The sequence below is a fragment of the Gigantopelta aegis genome, chromosome 10 (assembly GCF_016097555.1).
Source record: "Gigantopelta aegis isolate Gae_Host chromosome 10, Gae_host_genome, whole genome shotgun sequence".
Lineage (NCBI taxonomy): Eukaryota > Metazoa > Mollusca > Gastropoda > Neomphalida > Peltospiridae > Gigantopelta > Gigantopelta aegis.
Genome location: NC_054708.1, coordinates 46,630,167 through 46,655,016, shown reverse-complemented (window position 1 = coordinate 46,655,016; position 24,850 = coordinate 46,630,167). Strand labels below are relative to the sequence as shown.

General features: G+C 34.5%; 1 protein-coding gene across 1 annotated transcript in view; it reads right to left on the bottom strand.

Annotated features, from left to right (window-relative positions):
* Positions 1–1,188: 1,188 nt before the first annotated feature.
* Positions 1,189–24,850, bottom strand: part of LOC121384625 (valine--tRNA ligase-like) — a 36,429-nt gene continuing 12,767 nt past the window's right edge. The window contains exons 8-27 of the mRNA XM_041515089.1: positions 22,877–22,996; positions 22,064–22,172; positions 21,555–21,734; positions 20,339–20,463; positions 19,812–19,997; positions 19,057–19,133; positions 18,568–18,658; positions 18,024–18,129; positions 16,890–16,960; positions 15,605–15,730; positions 14,866–14,970; positions 13,499–13,567; positions 12,625–12,703; positions 12,054–12,181; positions 10,996–11,151; positions 9,616–9,822; positions 9,094–9,208; positions 7,097–7,269; positions 3,529–3,678; positions 1,189–2,054 (exon numbers count right to left, since the gene is read on the bottom strand). Of these exons, the coding sequence (XP_041371023.1) occupies positions 1,986–2,054; positions 3,529–3,678; positions 7,097–7,269; positions 9,094–9,208; positions 9,616–9,822; positions 10,996–11,151; positions 12,054–12,181; positions 12,625–12,703; positions 13,499–13,567; positions 14,866–14,970; positions 15,605–15,730; positions 16,890–16,960; positions 18,024–18,129; positions 18,568–18,658; positions 19,057–19,133; positions 19,812–19,997; positions 20,339–20,463; positions 21,555–21,734; positions 22,064–22,172; positions 22,877–22,996 (2,442 nt within the window). The 3' untranslated portion in view covers positions 1,189–1,985. The remainder of the gene's footprint in view (positions 2,055–3,528; positions 3,679–7,096; positions 7,270–9,093; positions 9,209–9,615; positions 9,823–10,995; positions 11,152–12,053; positions 12,182–12,624; positions 12,704–13,498; positions 13,568–14,865; positions 14,971–15,604; positions 15,731–16,889; positions 16,961–18,023; positions 18,130–18,567; positions 18,659–19,056; positions 19,134–19,811; positions 19,998–20,338; positions 20,464–21,554; positions 21,735–22,063; positions 22,173–22,876; positions 22,997–24,850) is intronic.

The following is a 24,850-nucleotide window of genomic DNA, read 5'->3' as shown; positions in this document are numbered from 1 at the left end:
ATCAAATTGTAGACCAGTGGTGCACTGGCTAGACCAAATTTAATTCACAACTAGCGTAGTAATGTCTGCATTTCACACCAAGTTGTAATGTGGGATTGAATGTCTGTAGTGTTGAATGTGCTGCCTATATGTTCCCAGTCAACTTCTGACCATATGAATTTTTTTTTTGATGCAGTCATCATTTCTTGTTGCTATGTGATCCTTTATTTCTTTATCAGTATAGAAAGCAATAGTCATATTACTATTAATCATATAACAAAAAAAATAACAAAAAAGAAAAAAAAAAAAAAGAAAGAAAAAAAAAAAGAAGAAGAAAAAAAAGGAGTTAATTTCAATAAAGTGATCGATATGATATAAAATATGGTCAATGCGACTTCCAACCCAAATAAATACAATTACAATTTTTAATAAATAACACAGGGCTTTAGATTGCATCAAGTTGAGGTGATAAATGTGCCCAATATAATGATGCCCAATAATTAAATACAAAGATGCTGATCTCAAAATATTTTACCTCAAAACCACTGAAATATTAAGTTACATTAGATTAAAAGAACCTGAAATTCATTTCTGAATATTGACACTCTACAACAGATGTTAATGGCAGTACTGAACTAAAACAAACGTTCTGCCCAAATTAGTGAGATCTAAAGCCCTCAGGGGTGGGAATTGGTGAACTGTAAAGAAGAGGAAATCTAGAGGGGTCTTGGAAATTCTTGAAATCCTAGGTTAAAATCTGTGCCATCTGACACATTTTGGAGGAATGGACGATTAAAATGTGAGGAAACGTAATGTTCCATGACAGAAAAACAGCTAATCTGAGAATTCCCAAGCCCTGTAATAAATTATCGAAGGTGAAGATAGCTGTGTTTGGTGGGGAAGGGAGGAGAGATTGTTTAAAATAATGAAAAACCACTCCATAACATGCTACATGAATTTACACAAAAACATCTATCAAATCGTATGTAATATTATTTCTAAAATTAAAGATACTCCTGTTTGAATTCTTCGACTTCCATGTCTGACAGTTTCCTGGTGCCATGCAATGGTCAAATTTTCTGTTTAATTAACTGCAAACTTTAAGGATAAAACAAAAAAGCCAACTAGTCTGCACAGAAATAAAATGACAAAAATAATAACCATGTGTTAAATGTTACATTTGTGTAAAATGATAAAATGACTAAGTCAAACACAAAGTCTTATTTATTGGTGCTTTATACATCCAAGAGCAATTTAAACATGGAAGATAAACAGACACAATAATAATAATAAGGGAAATGAATGAATGAATGAATGAATGTTTAACGACACCCCAGCATGAAAAATACATCGTCTACTGGGTGTCAAACAAAGTAATACATGAAATATGAAATGTCTTCTTAGACTGAATCACCATACCATACCATACTACACTGTAGTTGATCCAATACATCACATTAATTGAAAATAAATAATAAGAATAAGCTATCTATTGCACTTATGCAACAATAATTCCATGCAATAAAATGTCTTGACTACCAAAACCTGGTTTATAGACTCAGGTGTTTTTCATTCTGTGTTTGCAAACTTGTATAATTTAATTTAGCTCTATTTCATTAAAAAAAAATTTAAATTGTTATAATTCACTCTGAAATAAACATTAAGGAATAACCAAGACCCAAGTTTCACTAATAATGAAATGGATCTGAACGTGAAAACCTAACGTAGAGCTGTCATGTAAGAGTTGTCACCCTTGCCACAAAATATATTATAACATTTTGTTTAGTGAATTAAAACAAAAAATATATATCCGGTAGACGGTGGTATTTACTTCTCAACAGGATTTTCATTCATAAGTCTTTGTAGCTCAAATATCTCTGACCAGAAAATATCACATTCAACACATAAATGTTGTACAAGTGTTGTTGATTTTCTCCACTTTATTGAGCCATGGCAGATTAATATTACATCCAAGAAAGATGAAAACAAAGCTAATCCATGTCTGTCTACTGTAGAGTTGCTAGTGTCTTAAGGCCTTGAGATAACTTTTCTATTTCTATTGATAACTGGTCCATCTGAAATAAAATAAAAAAAGAAATAGATATACTCAATTTAGCTTTAATTTTTTAGAACAAATTACAACTTCAATGTTATTATTTTGGGGGGTGTTCTGGTCAAATTCATTAACTACAGTAATCAACTCTTTCCCTCCCATTCTCGACAAAACTAACGTAAAAACCCGTCTTGGTAAACTCAGCTGTTCACATTCACAAGAGTTATCTATCTTGATTCTGTGAAGACAAGAACATAGAATAACAATCAAACAAGTTCAATATATTTTTTTGACAACTGTTCATATTTAAGTTGTTACCATAATATCAAAAACAAAATGAAAAAAAAAGAAGATAGATTTTGTAAACTTTATTTATGACATATGGGTTCTATTTCTTTTAAAACAAACTGGAAATTATTTTTTAATGAAAATTGAACATGTTTTAAAGGATATATTCACTGACAATGATGGCTGATACAGACTTTGAAGAAGATCACGATTGGAATTATTCGTCATCGAGTGAAAGTAAAAATAGATTTGATAAAAGAGTCATAAAAAATGACGTTAATGACCATGATGGTAGGTTTTTAAAAAAATATTTAACAAATATTAATTAAGTTCTTGAGTAAATTTTATTAAATAATTAGACTTACTAGGATGTTCCCTAAAATATTCGATACATCAAGATACTGTTACCTCAGTTGTTTTCTTACAATTTAAGTTGGGAAAATGTAGGTTAAAAATTACAAATTTCACATTGGAGACTTGCATCAGTGATGACGTTTCCTGATTGTACACTGAATGCAAAAGAGTTAATCACAAACCTGCTATTTTGTGAATATCAAAGTTGTTTTGGATTTGAGCTTTAGAAAGTATCAGAGTATTGTTATTCTATTTGTTTTTAGTTCACAGATGCCTTCATTTTTTTTTTAAAGATCACTTTACATTTTTCTTCATCCACACTAGGGGAAAAGAGAGCACTATCGAGAATACTGTGAATCAAGAAATGTTAGCGAGCATAAAATGTTAGCGAATTTAGCGAGGTCATACAAGACGCTAATATTTGATGAAGCTAAATTTAAGGAGACATACAACGGACTATTCTGAAAACCTTTTGTGCGGTTTGTTTTGTCTATGATTACCTGAAGACACAAAAATGGTTACATATTATTGATTAAACCAAAAGGATAGCAAACAACAACAGTTAGTTAGCATGCACATTACTGCAATTTTGTACTAAATTCAAGATGTCTGTAAGCTGCATAATCGTCAACATTCGTCAAAAACATTATTTCAGCTGATCCTACAACTTAAGCTTATTCGTTTTTTAGTTTCTGATATGACGACCTCGCTAAAATTCTGTGTCGCTAATATGTCACTTATTTGGATTTCGCTAAATGTTAAGATCATTAATACTTTATGAATTACAGTAGTTTTTCCAAAATGATATCGGTTTTCCGCAAAAAAGATGATAAACAAAACAAAAAAAATCTAACCTTTTCAGAGTTCTGGTTCCTGATGTCTTCTGGTACTTTACTGCAGTAGTCGTCGGATGTCGATGTATCCTGTAGCTTCTTCAGCTGTTTGCCTAGAGTCTCTTGTTTGCCTTGTAACTTCGAGATTTCTTTTCCTACATCAATCAGACCCTAGAAGTAATAATATGGTTCTTGAAATATAGAAATGATATAAATCCAGAAAAATAATAAGATGCAAGTTGGATTACGAAAAAGAAATGCATTAGAGCTTTTATGAAATTCTGCTTTTTCGAGGTCCAAACTACATAAACCAGTTTCCCCTTTTATAATGGGATTAAATTTCTCAACATACGTAGTTTACAATATACTGGTAGTTAATTATGTGTCCATATGCAGTTGACCATAGAGTAGTGAGAAAGACGGTTCCCATATTGATTACATAGTGGGATTGGGAGGCAATTTTGTGTACACCCACAAAGGAACTAAAAGAAAAAAACAGAAAGAAGTGTTTTACTGTCACATAGATCCGATATGGTGACAAAATATGGCTATTTTGCCACTAGATCAAGAGAGACCAAGAAACATGCTTCCACCACATAAGCCACTGTTAATAAAAAGCAGCAAAGACCTTTTATATGTACACATGTAGTTTTTTTTATAGACAAGTCAGCACACACTAGTCTTTGATGTACTGTACTAGTCATACCCCCTCCCCCACACACACCCAGAGTCCATTAAAGGTTATTGATTGAACAATCCATCACATCTCAGAAGGGCCATAACAGAACAGTTCTTTATTTCACTCAGCACCACCAACCAGTAGCATCAGAGGATTGTATACATATAACAAATAAATATACTACTCAAAAGAATTTAAGGGTCAGACGATATTTTCGACATTATTTTCTGAATGTCAATTATATTAGCTAGACCATAATGTCACGCATGGTATTGTTCCATTTTGACGAAAGTGGGTATAAGCAACCCATAAATGAATTAAAATCCACTGTCAATGACACTGTCGACTAGTTCTAATGGCGAAAACATGCTTACATTTGCACGTAAATCAGGGCAAAAGCGAAAGGTCTGCTAAGTGCCCATAACTTGCTTTTTCACAAAGCGCTTCATTTGCACGCTTTGTACGTGTATTCCATGTTCCCAATGCTGAATTTCCGTATAATTGGAGCTTACGTTCGTGTACGGTGCACACTCCAAATTCGACAATGGTACGACGTCAACTGACTATCGAAGATCGAAGAAGGGCTATTGCTTGGCTTCAGGATGGCAATACGCAAAGAAATGTTACTCTGAGACTTTGTGTCAGTCAGAGTGTCGTTGGCCGACTGTGGCAACGGTACCAAGCAACGAATTCTGTTCGAAATCGTCCACGTTCGGGAAGACCCCGAAGCACTACAAATAGAGAGGACCGCTACATCACCAATATGGCTCTACGTCAACGCACAACCACTGCACGCCGATTACGTGACAATCTGCGGACTGCGACTGGAACTCGAGTGTCTGATCAAACCATACGCAATCGTCTGAGAGCTAATAATCTTGCTGCCGTTGCCAGGCTGTTCGACCACCACTCCTACCACATCACAGAACGACCAGACGTCACTGGTGCACGCTTCATCTGCGGTGGCAACGTGTTCAGTGGGAGCACTTCGCTGACGTTAACGTTAGACAACGTCACTGGTTCGGTGGTGGCAGCGTCATGGTGTGGGGCGGCATCTCTATCCACCTCAGGACCCCCCTCTATGTGGTGGATGGCAATCTGAATGGAATCCGCTATCTGAATCAGATTATCCGGCCGTTGGTTCTCCCAGGCCTTCAGCAGATTGGCGGCGGGGCAGTTCTGCAGGATGACAATGCCAGACCCCACCGTGCCAGGGTGGTAACGGACTTTCTCAGACAACAAGGTATCGCCAGGATGGATTGGCCAGCATATTCGCCTGACTTGGCCCCAATAGAGTTCGCCTGGGACGAATTAGGCAGGAGAGTTCGGGATAACCATGCCCCTCCGGCCAACCTTCATGATCTGGGTCAACGTCTTATGGCAGAGTGGCAGGCCATTCCCCAAGAGTTCTTCAGACGTCTGATCAACAGCATGAGGCAACGATGTGTCGAGTGTATTCGCGCCAGGGGTGGATTCACACACTATTAAATGAATGTTCTAATGTGTAAAATCCATGTTTGACAACCTTCAACTTTGACACATGTCATGTGACTTTCTTGTATACAGTGACGTTTATTTGTGGGTTTTTGTAAATATGGAACAATAAATAAAAATTTTGGTGTAGTTTACATCATCAATCTAATACACTCTGAAAGTTATTTGGTTATAAATTTTTGACCCTTAAATTCTTTTGAGTAGTATATATGCTCAAAGGAAAAAGTTATTGTGACATGGATTGTTTGGAGTAATAAATTTGTGAATGGATTTATGGATGTAAACCAGAGAAAATGTGCATGAAACAGCTCAAAGAAATGCAACCAAGCAGTCGTTGCAGCGATAGCATGCTTTGTGCAAAAAACATGGAATATTTGGGACAAATGCTGTCCAATGTTCACCATAAAAGGCCAGACATTCAGTCGTTAATCATTGCCACTCTGTGCAGCCTTCAGAAGTCCAGAAGTCAGTAAAAAAGACAGTAAAGTTTGTTTTATTTAACGACGCCACTAGAGCACATTGATTTTTTATCTTATCATCGGCTATTGGACATCAAACATATGGTCATTCTGACACTGGTTTTTTTTAGAGGAAACCCGCTGTCGCCAAATAGGCTACTCTTTTACGACAAGCAGCAAGGGATCTTTTATTTGCCCTTCCCACAGGCAGGATAGCACAAACCATGGCCTTTGTTGAACCAGTTATGGATCACTGGTCGGTGCAAGTGGTTTACACCTACCCATTGAGCCTTGCGGAGCACTCACACTGGGTTTGGAGTCGGCATCTGGGATCCGAATCCAGTAACTACCAGCCTGTAGACCAATGGCCTAACCACGACACCACCGAGACCGGTCCCCAGAAGTCAGAAAAACACCATTAGTGAACTGTTTGATGCAATTTCGTCATGCCACGCCTCACTGAAAATAACAGATGGTGAGTCATAGGGATGCTTGAATCTGAGACCTCGCAGCGTGACGTCACATGTCAATTCAACGTCCACAGAAACACCATATAGCACTTATGGCAATAATATCAACAAAACAACCAGGTCAGGGACTGTCCCCTTAGCGGCAGACTACCCGTGACAACCCCTTGCCAAGACACATGGATCCGAACCACGTATCTGCGAAACAGGTTGCAGCCATCAACCCCCACAGCCCATACCATCCCTTTCTCCAGTGTTTAGTGGCCTCAATGAGACGACGGTGCCAGGCCTGTATCAATGATGAACGTCTATGCGTAGGTGCAACTATAAACCAAGTTTCATTGACGTAATAGTTTGTGACAAAACTAATGAAAATGCGAAAACTAATGACACTGTCGCCACCGCCATCAGAGAAGTAATACCTATATATTGCCTTTTTACTTATAAAATGTAAGACAAAAGCAACAGTAAAACATTGAGCTTTCCCAAACCTTGAGCATGATGTGCGTTTCACACTTGGCTGACACGGTAGACATGCAACAGCCGACGGGCGGGTCCTGGTTCACGAGGATGACGATGCTGCTAGAGTTGGACAGGGTCTGGATCTTCTCGGTAAACGCCTGCAATGTGTTGGCAGTCTCCTCGTCCGAGCACTTCAGATACACTGGAGGAAACAAACATATCTGGGGTGCAATATAACAACAGAGCTTCTAGAATTTTTATAAAATCCACTAGCCATTGGATCAATGATTTAAAAAATTTACTGCCACAATTAAAAATTCACTAGCCCTACTTTTGTTTAAGTTAATAAAACTTTTCTAAATAATAGTAATAATCAGATATGTCACCTAAAGAGGGAGATACAGCTTAAAAACACTAACATTGGGGGGGGGGGGGGGGGGGGGGGAAGGGGGGGGTTGGAACAGGATATTCATATTTATAAAATAGACTTAACAAGTTAACTGCAATATTTGACAAAAAACATTTCACTAGCCGTCGGGCATGGCAATAGTAGTAATTTACTAGCCCAACATTGAATATCACTAGCCATGGGAGTGGGGCTACCATAATCTAGAAGCCCTGTAACAGTAAAACTAGGCAATACAAGTAATAAATAAGGGCAGAACCGTTTTATAAAAGTTTTACTTGAGTTTTAATTTAAAAGTTGTTAATGCAAAATTTTATTCAGCCTTTAAAATCACTTTTAAAAGGAATGTGATTCCTATTTAAAAAAATAAGAGAGGCTATTTATCTTTAAAAAAGTGAAAATTCTACATTACACCTAAATAAATTTTAATTTTGAGCATTTCAGATCAAATTCAGTCTACTTTGTAAAAATCATTTTACCAAAAGACAAAAAGGAAGCTGAAATCAAAATAAAAAGGTGAAATATCAAATGCTTGTTTTAGCTACTCGTTTAACTTTCAGGTCTCTCTTGTGGGCTCCTGTCTTATTGGCAGGATAATTATGATATGTTACGCTGTGCTAGAAAATGAATATTTCCGAGATGTCAACTTTTAAGTACAACTTGTTTTAATTTTTGTGTACTTGTAAGCAAGTAGGCTCTGGTTCCATTATACTAATGTATGTTACTGACAAATTTAGCTGTTTTTACTAATAATACAAATTTTAAAAACAAGTTAGCTGTAACTTTAATTCAATTTTATTGACCTAGATGGTTAAAATTTTTATGAATTATGAATGTCGACATTTTTTGAAATTGAAATAGTATGAGAAAGTATTAAACTGATAAGTTTTTGATGGCACAATTAACTTGTATGCTTTATTTTCATCATCAAAACATTTTCTTTTATATTCAAAAGATTACAGTATTTTAGATAGGTTTCTCCTCATAAATATGAGCTATGTAGTATTTCGGACATTATTTTCAAGTCAGAAGTTAAAAAAGTTTGTTTTGTTTAATGACATCACTAGAGCACATCGATTAATTAATCATCGGCTACTGGATGTCAAACATTTGGTAAATCTGACACATGGTCATCAAAGGAAACCCGCTTAATTTTTCCTAATGCAGGAAGGGATCTTTTATATGCACTTTCCCGCAGACAGGAAAGCACATGCCATGGTCTTTGTCCAGTTGTGGTGCACTGGTTGGAAAGACTGAAGTTGGACAAAATGGTAATTACGAGCACACTTGAAATCAGCATTAGACCTGTAAAGGGTCATCTTTCAGCCTACAGAAACTTTCGGAAGGTTTTACTGCCGACTGTTCCACTTCGGGAAATAATGCAGGAGGATTTGTTTTCTTAAAAGAGTTTGATTTTGCGTATTTATGTGAAAATGCATATGGTTATGGATAAAAAGGTTCCAAACGTGATAGTAGACTGCAAAAGATTAAAATTCTACATGTCTGGATGTGTTGTAACTGTATTTAGATATAAGCATTCTATTTCTTATAGAATAAGTTATTATACTCAAGGTCTGTTGACACAGTGATATTAATAAAGCATGTATCAGACGTACTAACCATCAGCCTTGGTTTTTGGTGTCAGATTGTAGTCGGCTCGTATTGACCGTATACTCTTCACAATGTTCTGAGCAAACCCCACAGCTGTCTCCAGTCTAGCATCGCGCAGTGTGTACTGGAATTAAAATAACATGCACTATGTTAATGTAACGAAATGTGGTCTTATTGGGGGAAAAAAAGAAGAAGAGTTTTTAAAACAAAAATAAAATACTAGAATAAAAATTGTTAGTAATTATAATAATTTGATGTCAGTGGACTTTTATTACCAAATCAGTTGCTTTTTTTCAATAGTAAATGTACGCTCAATAAAAATTTAAAAAACAAAAATCATACTAACTAATAACAATGTTTAGAGTCTAAAAAACCCAAAACAATCGCACAGATTAAATTATGGATGTCTTTTCCAGCACATACAAACAAAGCAACTCTCTGAGTTATAATACTGGCATAACCATGATCTTAATCTTTGAAATATATGTATAAAATATCAAATATGCATTGTAATTCATTCAAAATTCTTACATCTTTTTCCAGTGGATATGGAGTCACAACTAAACTTGGCGGTTCGTTGCTTTGTCTCCTTGGTAACCTCTGGTACAGCTCTTCCGTTACGAACGGCATTATGGGATGCAGGAGCCTCAGACCCACATTAAGACATGTGTAAAGCACATTGCGGCAAGTCGCCTTGCTGTCTTCGTCACTGCCATACACTATGGGCTTGAGGTATTCCTAGACAGATACAATGGAGAAAAGGAAAGGTTAAATTTGAGGCCTCAATCATGTTTGGTAATAGGCACTGAATTTGGAGATTTATTTTCATTTTAATTCTGTCTTAATTCAGGGCTCAAAATAGACAGTAGCATATGGTCTGCTGTTATTTTTTTATAATAGCATGTCCGAAAGAAATATGATCTGCTAAGTAAAAATATGGCCTGCTGGAACTAAGACAAGTGGAGGGTTTGGGACAGTAGAAAATTACGAGCTCTGAGAAATATTCTAGAGCATTATAAAATTAAAATATAACTGCATCACGACCTCAGCCTCAGTTAAATAGAAGATGAGATGATCGTACATACATCAGGACTCTTAAAAAATTACCTGTGATATTTTTGGTAATTTTAGCAGGTGAATTTTAATTTCAACTGGTAGGTCTATAAAAATGGACTGCTTTTTGCTGGCTACTATTTCGAGCCCTATAATTGTAAATATAATGTAAAACAGATATTTTGGGATTCCATCTTATAATACTATGCTTCCGATGTATAATCTGGGGTTTCGGGAAGCACAGAATCCTGCTAAATTTGCAACTCCATTAATAATTCTGAACAAGATTAGAATATCATAAAACTGGACACTTCTATAGAAATGGTAAATGTGTCACAGAAGACAACTGTCATTCTAAAAGTGAATCATATCCAAAGGCAAACAAAGATTGCTTAAATGTTCTGAGAAAATCTTAGTTGCCTCAGTAAAAAATAAATTCTCCCCCATCTTCCAAGACAAAAATATATATGTATGTTTTGTTTCTGTTACATATCGATCATATTTTATATTCAAAGCCATTTGATATAATTATGTGGTCACTGTCATTAGTAAATATCATTTGCTATATTTACCTCTACAAATTAAAATTTATCTAACCTATATGAAACCCATATAAATGATGTCCTAAATTTAATGTGCAAATACAAAATTAGCCCAGTAAAACTTAAGACTTGTACGACTGATGGACGAATAATCAATTGAGCATGAAATTTTCAGAGGACTGGCTACAGATTTTCAAAGCTATTTCAGTGCTATATCCTGACGTCACTACAACACTAGCCATTGTCTACGGAGGTTTTACAATAACATAGCACTAAGATAGCTTTGACAATATAGGCCCTGATCTACAATACTTGCCAAATACCAGTCGCACAGTTCATACAACCAGAAGTTGTAGCATGCTGTGGTAGCCGTTGGAAAGTCGTAATTTTCAAACCCAGAAGCACATTGTCCTACAGCATAGGACAGACGACTGAGGATCCACCGGTCCATGTCCTTCTCCTTACCACACAACTGAAAAATACAGAAACTAAAATATTTATAAATGGTGCAGTTAAACCCCCCCCAAAACTAAACAAATTAAAGTATATATTTCAACAGACTTTAACAATAAATGGAGAAAACTTGAGGTGTTTTCTCTTTTATGGCTGTTGGGATGTTTGGGCCAGACTACTAGCCGTAGGGTGGGGGAGTGCACATTTGAGGACAGGCAATGTTGAAAAGAAATACATTTATTGTCAAATGAAATGAAATGACCACTGCCTCTATATGCTCTATGTTTGCTGGCAGCAACACACATGCAAACAGGTTAAAGACTAAAGATTCCGTTTAGAAATAAACATTCTACATTCAAGGAATGAAAAGAAGAACAACATTGTTCGTTTTGAGAAAAAGGGCTCTATGGTTTCTTTAAGTACCAACTCATCTTAAAATGTTTACAGAACATAAACATAGTAAAAGATATGTACAAGACAAATGAAAAGAATATCTGTTTAACGATACCGAAGAAAATTATAAACTACAGCCATTTACAATGTAGTAGCACTAATATCTGGTCTAAATTTACAAATACAGATCACAGGATTTCAAATATTTGTATATCTTTTGCATATGTTGCTCTAAATGTACTTGAATAAAAGAAAAAAAGAAAAAAAGAAAAAAAAAGATTCTTTTGTTTAATGATACCACTAGAGCACATTGATTAATTGATCATCGGCTATTGGATGTCAAACATCAGAGGCAACCTGCTACATTTTTCATAATGCAGCAAGGGATCTTTTATATGCACCATCCCACAGACAGGATGGCACATACCACGACCTTTGATATACCAGTCGTGGTGCACTGGTCGTAATTGTACTTGACATTACAGTTGTACAGTAATTCACCTAGTCTAGGTCATGGTCAGTGATTACCTGTGGTGTTTCTGTTGGCTTGAAGTTGTCTCCAAGACAGTTGAGAGCAAATTTTGTTGCATTCCACATCTTGTTGCAGAAAAACCTGTAGCCCTGAACTCGCAGCACATCCAAGTTTATGTCTCTACCTGTACAAAAACATCAATAATTATGCAACCACATTTAAATATTAATTTATTAGCTACCAACCTCAATAGTAGAGGCTAGTTGGTATGACAACAGTTTTTGTCTAACATTATTCTGTCTCATACTGGTAGCCTAGGTAATTTAAGATGCATGCCCAGGATGACATGCTTGAACCAAAACTGGTTATAAACATACAATTAATCATCATTATGTAATGCCTTGCAATATTTGATATCATAGATTTATATACTAACACCACTGATAGATATCTTTGAAATGAGAACCTTAACTTATATCAAGGTCGTTATCAAATAAATTAACATCTGTAGAGCATAATGGCTTGGATTCATTATACATTCCAACAAGCACAGCTATCTGAACTGTGGTAGATAGTTAATGCAATATACTTTGATATAAATTAAAAAAACAGAACAACATAGTTTACCTTGTGATGTGTATGAGATGAGAGCAAACCTCAGAGCATCAGTCCCACATTCTGGAATACCAACAGGATAGTCTTTTTTCTGAAAAAACAAATCCCCCAACAAATATAGGCATTTTGTACAAGATTAAAAGTAAAACATGAGACCTAAACTCATAGTAGTTTTTAATTTATATACAGGGACCAAACCTGCTTTAAAAAAAAAAAACAGAAGAGAGACCTAGGTTGTGCTTTAAAATGTTTAGAGTAAAGACTCAAAAATATTTAATCATGTCACATGCATGCTTGATATGGCGTTAAAATCTCAAGACTGTTAGTCTTGAGTCCACAAGTTTTTTTACGCACAGGCCCAGAAGTGATGTATCAGCGGCTCATATAAAAATAAGAAATGTAAAACATTTTATGCAAATTTACATCTGCACCCCAAAAATGCCCCATAACTGATAAAGAAAGCTCACCATTTCTACAGCTTTATTGTATTTCCCCAGAGAAAGTTACATAAGAAACAATCCGAGATCTAAACAAGGCTCACATTTACAACCAGATTCAAGAATAAAGTGCTACTCACACAAAAACATCAAAATATGACAGCTGTATCTGCCAGACACAGTAACAGCAGCACTGCACATTTTCAGGTATGTCTCAATCTAGTAGTACCTCCAATTTCCATCAACCTTGACTAGCCATACTTAGCAGGGAGGTGAAAAAAAAGAGTAGTTTTCCACCTGCCTTACCCCCAAGAAAGGTGTCCTTTTAACTTGGACATATACTTTATTGTATATCTTAAAGACTTTGTGTATCATTTTGGGCCGATTCTTCTTTTTTGCTGCACCCCCAGTTATCATGTGCAAAGTATAGCCCTACGCTGTATACTGACCTGTCCTTCTTTTGCTTTCTTGATCTCCTTCTCATCGAGGTTGCTCTCAACCAGTTTATCATGCAGTTTCTATCAAAAGAAAACAAAAACCCTGCTTTATTACACTGCAGTGGAAGAGACACTCATGTGATATTTATCGTCTTTTCACATTGTGGAATAGGCTTTTTGAGAGGTCATGATCTCTGATCAGGTGATCCACTGTGTGTTACACAGTACAACTCTGCATAGATGTTCATGCAAAAAGTGTGAGCATAGTTCTTTCAATTCATATTTTTAAATCGGAAATAAATTTGCTATAATATTCTTATGATTAATGTTAGCAGCATAATGAAATTTTTTTTTTTTTTTTTTTTATAATATTGTTTGTATAAACATTATCGACAGATGTGTGCAGTAGGAATGAACAGTTTTACTGATAAATAGCTAAATGACATCATTTTCTCAGTCTTTAACCTGTGCATTTTCATGTCTTGTTTAGTTATTATTTTGGAAATCATTCTGTGTGATTTTTTTCATTGACGTGTGGTGTGATAAATAAAATACTATAATCTCTCTCGTGAGAGACTGTTTATATATTATAATATAAACAATCTTAAATGGGACCTCATTTAGTATTTTCTATAGAACAAATGCTCTGCATTTTATTCAGTTATGACAAGTATAGACATTATAGTAATTTAAAAAAATTAAAACTACATTACAAAGAAGGGTTTCGCTTCAAAAGAATAACCTGTGGAATTGTGTGTGTGTGTGTGTGTGTGTGTGTGTGTGTGTGTGTGTGTATATGTGTGAGTGAATGTATCTCTCACTAAATAATGCAATCCTGTACATTTTCATAACATTAGAATAATGGATATAAAAGTCTAGTAATTAGTTATCTCATCTGTCTGTAACTAACAGGGATATGACTGCTATTACTATACCTAAATAAAAGTAATTTTTAACCATTTCAAAGCAAATCTACTGTATAAAAAATTATTTTACACCATAAAAGATGAAATCAGATAAAAAGCTGAAAAATCACATCCTTGAACTAAAATTATTACCATGAGATATTCTACTCTTGATTAGTGTTTGACATTTAGAAGTAAAAATCAGTGTAAATGTAACAATTTGTCTACATTGTGACTCGAAGAACAATCAGTTATGACAGTGACAGGACAATAATTCTAGAAAATGTAAAGTCTAAGATTAATGTGACCGTATCACCAAAGAACAGATAGAAAAAAATAAAAATAAGTGATAAAATTCAAAATTCTGAAAAAGCCAAAGAATTTTAATTTCTGAACAACGGTATATTCTTTGTAGCATATTTCCAGGGTTTTTTTAACAGGTAACCTAACCCAAGTGACTGTTTAAGCTCATACCTCCAGAGTTATTCCATGTATGACATCAATGGGGTCAATTACATTGCCAAGAGATTTACTCATCTTCCGACCATGTGCATCTCGAACCATTGCATGAAGATACACCTGAAGGACAAATAAACAAACGTCGTTATTAACAATATTATTATCAATGACTATACAATAATTCCAGGTGATATTATAACAAAAAACAAACGTTGTTATTAACAATATTATTATCAACGACTATACAATAATTCCAGGCGATATTTTAACAAAAAACAAATGTCGTTATTAACAATATTATTATGAATAATCATACCATGATACCAGGCAATAGTTTAGCAAAAAAGAAACATCGTTATTAACAATATTATTATGAACAATCATACCATGATACCAGGCAATAGTTTACAAAATAGAAATGTTATTATTAACAATATTAATATGAATGACCATACAATGATTCCAGGTGATATTTTAACAAAAAACTAATTTTTTTATTAACAATGACAATTATTGCAAGTAAACATTTTAATGTATTTAGATTCTTTTTAATTCTCTATCAATTCCATAAAAATTGAAGATTTTAATTATCATGCTGTTGCTCCAATGGATTTAAATTATTTGGCAAGTCATAAAAATAATTTTTTCTATACAAATAACAAGGTTTTAAAAAATTATGCTCACCATAATACTACTACAAACAATCATGGCAACTAAGCACATACTTTCAAAACTCCACTACAAGTGATTTTACCTCTTTGAATGGCAATTTTCCCAGAAGAGTCTGTCCCATCATTACCATGCGGGCCACCCAGAAGAACAGTATGTCATGACCTGTCTCCAGCAGAGTGCCTGGGTAGAATGCCGACAGATCTGGAGTCTGGAATATACAACAAGAAACTTGAATGACACAATCATTCTCAATTAACAACAAGCATCCAAACCTCTGTGAAAAGTGGGTAAATCACCATGAAAGTTAAACTTGATCAATAACAGTACATGATAAAGCTATACACAAAATGTCAAGGCCTTCTGAAAACAAAGTCTGGAAAACAAATTTTCACACTGCTCAAGTTCAAGGGCCATAACTCCATCACAAATGGCTCAATCGTAATGAAAGTCAAACTTGATCTGTAATAGTACATGATAAAGCTATACACAAAATTTCAGATTAATATCTCAAGGCATTCTAAAAAAAACATTCAGAAAACTATGTGGAACAGACAGTGGGACAGACGGACGGACAGACACACAGACAAATAGATGGACGGATAGAAGGACAGAGATGAAACCTATCGGAAACACTGAAACCGGTTGGACAGGTAGGGGACTAATAAGACATAAAAACACTCAATTTAATGCCATAGTAGCATTCACCAAATTCAAGCATACCTTGAACATGATGTTTAAAAAACTTTAAATATTTACCAAATAAAAATAGTTTGAATTTATTAATTGGTGAATGTTCAAGAATTAAAAAAAACCAAAAAAAAAAACCCGTCAGAACCATTATGTATAAAGGAAGTATGATTCTATTAACTTATATATATCATACTTTATTACATTTCCAGTCATAGCAGGAAGCAATCAACAATCCAGCTCTATAGCAGAATATTTAATTTCTTGTATATTCTTGTAATAGTTGTAGTCGCTGTTATTGTCATATCATTATCGTATGTTATTAGGAGAATAATTTCTTGTATATTCTTGTAAAATTTTTAGTCGCCGTTATTGTCATATCATTATCGTATGTTATTAGGAGAATAATTTCTTGTATATTCTTGTAATAGTTGTAGTCGCCGTTATTGTCATATCATTATCGTATGTTATTAGGAGAATAATTTCTTGTATATTCTTGTAATAGTTGTAGTCGCCGTTATTGTCATATCATTATCGTATGTTATTAGGAGAGGGCTTTGTAAGTTGTATAACTTGTGCCCAAATCCATTTGTACATTATATGCAATAAAATATGTTTCAATCAATCAATTGAGCTGTGTTATGTAAACACTTTCAGACTGTTAATACTGTAAAACTTACCTCATCAGGCCAACCAAATATAGAGAAAGGAAACATTGCAGAGGAGAACCAGGTGTCCAGCACATCTTCATCTACACAACAAAATAAATAACAACTGTTTTTATAAACATTGAGGGTCGAATTTACAAAGTAATTTTTCTTAGACACAAGTGTTTAAACTTTGTAAATGTATGTTGTTACATGAGTGTAAACTGTCTGTCATATCCTAACGACAATTTTATTCATTTGGGCTACCACATGACTTAAGAAAAGTTACAATAATAATTGTTTTGTTTGAACAGTAATTTACAGTACATATTAAGATGATTTAGCATATTTCTAGATGTATCATTTAACATATTTTAACCACAGCATTAATTCATCTAGGTTGTTTGCTGATGGTTACACGTTTATTCAGCTGAATCAAATCCAACACTACTAATAAAAACAAAAAAATAAAAACTAATTTCAGGATGAGATGTAGCTAGCGACAGAGCTCTCACCGGAAGTGTGATGGACCATGGGATCATACTGCCCTCGATGGACTCATTCCTCCATTCCGCGGCGGGACATAGCCCAATGGTACAGCACTCGCTCGATGCTTGGTCGGTCTGGGATCGATCCCCGTCAGTGGACCCATTGGGCTATTTCTCGTTCCAGCCAGTGCACCACGACTGATATGTCAAAGGCTGTGGTATGTGCTACCCTATCTGTGGGATGGTGCATATAAAAGATCCCTTGCTGCTTATCAAAAAGAGTAGCCCATGAAGTGGCGACAGCAGGTTTCCTCTCTCAATATCTGTGTGGTCCATAACCATATGTCTGACGCAGTATAACCGTAAATAAAATGTGTTGAGTGCGTCATTAAGTAAAACATTTCCTTCATTCCCCCATTCCAGCCATCAGTGATAAGAGCTCTGGCCTGAAGTGTGATGGGTTGTTGGTTCGATTGCCCTCAATGGACTCGTTCCATCATTCCAACTACTATCCTTCCACTGGTTAATCAAATGCTGTGATATGTTGCTGTCCTATGTGTTGGAAAGTGCTTATTAAATACCTCTTGATGTTATTTAGTAAGAGTAGCCTATGTAGTGCAGTGGGTTTCTTTTCTCACAGTAACGTATTGTTCAGGCACAGAGCAGTCTTGTTTCTTACCTTGTCTCAGTGATATTTTGTCTGCTGAGACGTTGAACTTCTCAGCTGCCTTTTTCCTCGCTTCATCTTCTGTTTGTCCACACACCCAGTAATTGTCATCAGTGTCCTAAATATCACATTTTAATTAGAATCCTAAATAACATGTCAATATCGCTATACTACACTATACCCTACTAACCAGACCACAACACCCAATTATAATAGCAATTTAAAAATAATGTTTTTAGTCATTTGTGGTTAGGAAGGTTTCATAGAAACATATTAACATTAACAATTGTGCACAGTTATCTTGAATAATGTTTAAATAATATTTGTACACACTTTCCTGACTTACTTATTTTTACTCATCTCCAGAATAAAAGGGTAATTTCAGTTATTTAAAAGTTTTTTTTCACTATTATTTAAATACGTGAATCTGCATCTTTATAAAAGCACTATACATTTAAATTTAGATGCTATTTAAACAAGTATTGCAGTTATAATTATGTAGACTGTTGCCATTTACTATGCCACATGGAATGTGACCAGTTATTATTACACTTACTGTTCCTGCTGGTACACTTGGATCGTCGACGGTCACGAAGTAGGCAGGTATCCGATGACCCCACCACAGCTGTCTGGATATGCACCAGTCTCTAAATAAAGAATAAACAAAGTCAGTTAATACAAAACAGCTAGAATGAACGTAAGCGAGAACTGAGGAAATCATGTGCAATTAAAAGATGGGAGATTAAGTATTTGTGATGAGGGAAAACAGTCCAAATTTCCTTGAAATTATATTGCTGCAGGCATTACAAATTACAAATACCGTATTTAACTATAATATAATAAATGTTTTTACGTATGGAAATATAACGAAGCTCATTGTTCAAGAGTCAACCGGAAAGTGCTTAGGTGTTCTCTTTCCAGAATTACAAAAATCTACATTTTAACGTTATATCATTTCATAAGAAGCTCAGGAATTCACAACTTTGAAAACAGAAGAAGAAAAAACATTGTTATATATGGTATGTTATGCCTTATTCTGACTTACCTGACATTACCAAGCCAGTTGTTCCATGTTTTAATGTGCATGTCTGGAATAATACGAACATCACCAGTTTCTACAGCCTAAAAAAACATCACATAAACATTTAATTTATAGTCTTAACATGTTGAAACCATGTGCAAAAACCAACTCAAAATATATTAACCATCATCTCAGAAATTAATTTTTTGAATTAAAAAGAATCCTTGTTCCCAACACCTAGCCTCATAATTGCCGATGCAGTCCTAATAAAATAAGAGTTTTTGTCTCTCCTTAAGGAACTGTAGCATCTTTCATTCTAATTTTACTATTCGTAAACAGGGATAGGTGGCAACATGTTTACTAGTAATTATTACCAACAAAACATAGCTCACTTGACTTCTGGTTACATTAACAGGATAATGGTTTTGCATTTATTTCTGAAATTATTCACAATGTTCAGCGATAGTGTTAGAATATATTATCTGATGTTTATAATAAGTTCTGTCTTACAGAATATGTCAACCAAACACACAGACTCCAAACTAGATGGATGCAGACACACACAAAATTTTCTTGTTCAAATAATGTTTAAAGAAGTAATTGTTTTCTGTATAATTCCCCCCCCCCCCCCCCCCACCCACCCATTGTAATAAAAAATTCTAAAAATTAGTTAGGCAATAATGCTAAAAGACAATATGCAAAATAGCTATCTATAAAGTTCCCTATGGCCTAACAAGGAGTAGACTGGTTTTTAGTAACAGGCAAGCAACCTCACTGACCTTGATGGCAGCTGCATTCATCTCCTTGACATCAACGTACCACTGCGGCTTGAGAAGTGGTTCAATGATATCTTTAGACCTGCTACACATCGGCACAACCATAGGATTGTCTTTTGTCTCACGATACAGGCCTTTGTCTTTCAATGCCTGTAACACTGCTTTTCTGGCATCGAATCGCTTCATACCCTACAAACACCAGCAAATGTTCACATATATTTAGTTATTTAAGATAGTACAGAAAGGCAACACATTCTATATACCTGACAACAAATGCACAACATTTTAAAACTATTGATCAGCCTGCTTATCTTCTTTTTTTTAATATACACACTGTGAAAATAACTCAACTTAAAATAATGATTCATCTTGAAATGAAAGTTGTTTTTAACAAGCTATTTAATCAATTTTAATTGTATCTGACATTCAGACCAAAGAAATTAATAAAAAAAATTCATACAATAAAAATACAATAAGGTTAAAAAAAAAACAGAAAGAAAAAAATAGGGTTTAACTTTTAGTCAACTTACAGCAAACTGTGCACAGTCACTGGTGATGTTTCCCTTGTCATCTATGATGGTGATGAATGGAAGTTTGTGACGCATTCCGACCTCGTAGTCATTAGGATCATGTGCCGGGGTGATCTTCACCGCACCTGCAACAAATTAATCTCAGCATGAGAGGAAAGAACAGAGAATGAGAGAGGAAACCCTCAGTTATTTAGGCTAAAAAAAGAAGGAAATGGTTTATTTAACGATGCACTCAACACATTTTATTTACGGTTATATGGCGTCAGACATATGGTTAAGGACCACACATATATTGAGGGAGGAAACCTGCTGTCGCCACTTCATGGGCTACTCTTTTCGATTAGCAGCAAGGGATCTTTTATATGCACCATCCTATAGACAGGATAACACATACCATGGACTTTGATGTACCTGTCGTGATGCACTGGCTGGAGCGAGAAATTATTTAGGCTAGTGCTACTGAAAAACTACAAGGTATTTTTATTTGCACTGTCCAACTGATAACATGATAAAATTCAGGAACTTTGTAATACCTATTTTCAACAACATAAAATGTGAGTTTTAATCTATAAGAAAGATCCAATATGAAAGGTGCATTGTAATGAAATTAATGTAAACATATTGTTGTATAAATTATGAAAGAAGTTTTTCCGATACAAAACAATCTTTACTGCCACTTTAATTTCCCCTTTAATGTCATGGTTCCAATAAGAATAGACTTTCAAGATCAATAAAAAGTCTGAGACTGCTAAACTAGATTATTAAATGATCAGTCGTTATCAATATCTCACTTAAAACTGGATATAATAAGTATTTTGAAAGTACTGTTAAAGCAAGACATGTTTCCAACAAATTAACATATCTCATAAGTTAAAAAATAGGTAATTCGCTATGAAAATCAAACTTGATCAATATCAGTACATGGTAAAGTTATACACAAAATTTCAGCTCAATATTTTAAGACGTTGCCCCCCAAAATGTCTGGATCACAAATGTTTGCATCCCCTAAGTTCAAGGACCATTTTAAGTCCAAAATTAAGTTAACCGACATGAAAGTCAAACTTGATTTGTAACAGTAAATGATAAAGTTATATACACAGAGGACTAACAATAAAAAAAAGTCTGAGACTGCCAAACTAGATCATCAACAACCCATTTAAAAATGAATATGAAAACTGCAAGAATGCATTATAATATTATTAAAAGCCTGACATACCTGTACCAAATGCCATATCGACAAAGTCATCACAGACAACTGGCATTTTCCGTTCGAAGAAAGGATGTTTGATGAACTTGTTGTGCAGGTGTTTATACCGCGCATCGTCAGGGTGGACCGCAACAGCGCAGTCACCAAGCATCGTCTCAATTCGAGTGGTCGCCACTATGATCTCATCATCTGAACGTGAAAAGCAAAAAATAATAATAAACTGGCTGTTGAAATACATGGCTCCATGCATTATGTAATTTTGAGTAGTGGTCATTACTGAATAAACAGAAAATATCAAAGTTCCTATGATAAGTATAACTTCAAAATATGATGTAAAAACTGGTATTGGGGAAACATATCTGACTTCCAAGCATGTCAAGAAGCAAAGGAGTGATTAAAATGAGGTGTTATTTATTTATTGAATATAAAATTACAACTTCAATATGAAGAAAATCATACAGTTAATTTATACATTTGAGGACCTAACAATAACATATATTTTTTTTGTGTGTTCGTACCTGATCCTTCGACCTTGTATGCAAACGAAACGAGTACACCAAACTCAACCTTTTCCTTGTATCCTGGCACAGCCATCAATGTACGTCCAGGAATGTCTTTCTTGTCTACCTGCAACAAACAACATCATCTCACACTTTAGGAGGTATTGTGAAGGTCAGGTCCTCACAGAAACATTTTGTCCCAAGGGTTGGAATTACCTTATTTACACCTCACAATGGTGGTTAATTCCTTTTTTTGCCCATTTAATTACAGTAACAAAACATTAATTTTGTACGCTATGGTTTTGTTTATTGTAGAAGGATTCATAAACATCTCACCTACACACTCATTTAATCATATGCGGAAACATATAGTCCATATTATGCAATGACATAAAAATTAACAAGTTAACCAGAAATATAAAGATAAAAATAATAATGTAAAAATGTTTTTTTAAAAACAATGATCCAACATGAAATGGCAACTTGGGGAATAAGTAATTCAACAGAATTCCGAAAAACATGAGTTAATACATGATTTGTTGTAAAAACATGTTATGACGTAAGGCATATTTAGAAACAGCCCTGGAGGGCCAGACAGAGTTATCTGGCACTGTGCAAAAACAGGCTAATTCAGTCCAATGGGCAAGAAATAGATATACAATATTGATAGTGAAAAACGAAAAGTGATATTTCCACAGTAAAATATATAGAAAATTATATTTACATTTTCAAAATATATTTACTCCCGGTTTATGAAATTCATGGTAGCCTGGAATATTGTAAATGCAAGTAATCCAGTTAAGAAATGGATAAATGTTCTATTTCTAATACCTCAATGTCTGAAATGGCCGAGTTAAGAGTACAAGACCAGTTGACCAGTCGGACACTTCTGTAGATTTTCTTCATTTCATGCAGACGAATAAATGCTTCTGTGACAGCTCGGTACAATTTCTGAAAAGAAACGGGTGATTAATATTTTGTTGTGTCTGCATTTTCCTTTCAATGTGTATTTGAATTTCACCTGTTAGTATTAATACTCAGTAATTTAGCAAAAAGTGACAAAAGGAAAGGAGACAAATGTTTAATGACATCTTAGCACACTTTAAACAATAGCTATTTGTGGCAAACATATGGTTATTTTAAAACTGTCTAAAGCATAAGTGACAAAAGGAAAGGAGACAAACGTTTAATGACATCTTAGCACACTTTAAACAATAGCTATTTGTGGCAAACATATGGTTATTTTAAAACTGTCTAAAGCATAAGTGACAAAAGGAAAGGAGACAAACGTTTAATGACATCTTAGCACACTTTAAACAATAGCTATTTGTGGCAAACATATGGTTATTTTAAAACTGTCTAAAGCATAAGTGACAAAAGGAAAGGAGACAAACGTTTAATGACATCTTAGCACACTTTAAACAATAGCTATTTGTGGCAAACATATGGTTATTTTAAAACTGTCTAAAGCATAAGTGACAAAAGGAAAGGAGACAAACGTTTAATGACATCTTAGCACACTTTAAACAATAGCTATTTGTGGCAAACATATGGTTATTTTAAAACTGTCTAAAGCATAAGTGACAAAAGGAAAGGAGACAAACGTTTAATGACATCTTAGCACACTTTAAACAATAGCTATTTGTGGCAAACATATGGTTATTTTAAAACTGTCAATAGAAGCATAAGTGACAAAAGGAAAGGAGACAAACGTTTAATGACATCTTAGCACACTTTAAACAATAGCTATTTGTGGCAAACATATGGTTATTTTAAAACTGTCTAAAGCATAAGTGACAAAAGGAAAGGAGACAAACGTTTAATGACATCTTAGCACACTTTAAACAATAGCTATTTGTGGCAAACATATGGTTATTTTAAAACTGTCTAAAGCATAAGTGACAAAAGGAAAGGAGACAAACGTTTAATGACATCTTAGCACACTTTAAACAATAGCTATTTGTGGCAAACATATGGTTATTTTAAAACTGTCTAAAGCATAAGTGACAAAAGGAAAGGAGACAAACGTTTAATGACATCTTAGCACACTTTAAACAATAGCTATTTGTGGCAAACATATGGTTATTTTAAAACTGTCTAAAGCATAAGTGACAAAAGGAAAGGAGACAAACGTTTAATGACATCTTAGCACACTTTAAACAATAGCTATTTGTGGCAAACATATGGTTATTTTAAAACTGTCTAAAGCATAAGTGACAAAAGGAAAGGAGACAAACGTTTAATGACATCTTAGCACACTTTAAACAATAGCTATTTGTGGCAAACATATGGTTATTTTAAAACTGTCTAAAGCATAAGTGACAAAAGGAAAGGAGACAAACGTTTAATGACATCTTAGCACACTTTAAACAATAGCTATTTGTGGCAAACATATCTTAGCACACTTTAAACAATAGTTATTTTATTTTAAAACTGTCTAAAGCATAAGTGACAAAAGGAAAGGAGACAAACGTTTAATGACATCTTAGCACACTTTAAACAATAGCTATTTGTGGCAAACATATGGTTATTTTAAAACTGTCTAAAGCATAAGTGACAAAAGGAAAGGAGACAAACGTTTAATGACATCTTAGCACACTTTAAACAATAGCTATTTGTGGCAAACATATGGTTATTTTAAAACTGTCTAAAGCATAAGTGACAAAAGGAAAGGAGACAAACGTTTAATGACATCTTAGCACACTTTAAACAATAGCTAAACTGTCTAAAGCATAAGTGACAAAAGGAAAGGAGACAAACGTTTAATGACATCTTAGCACACTTTAAACAATAGCTATTTGTGGC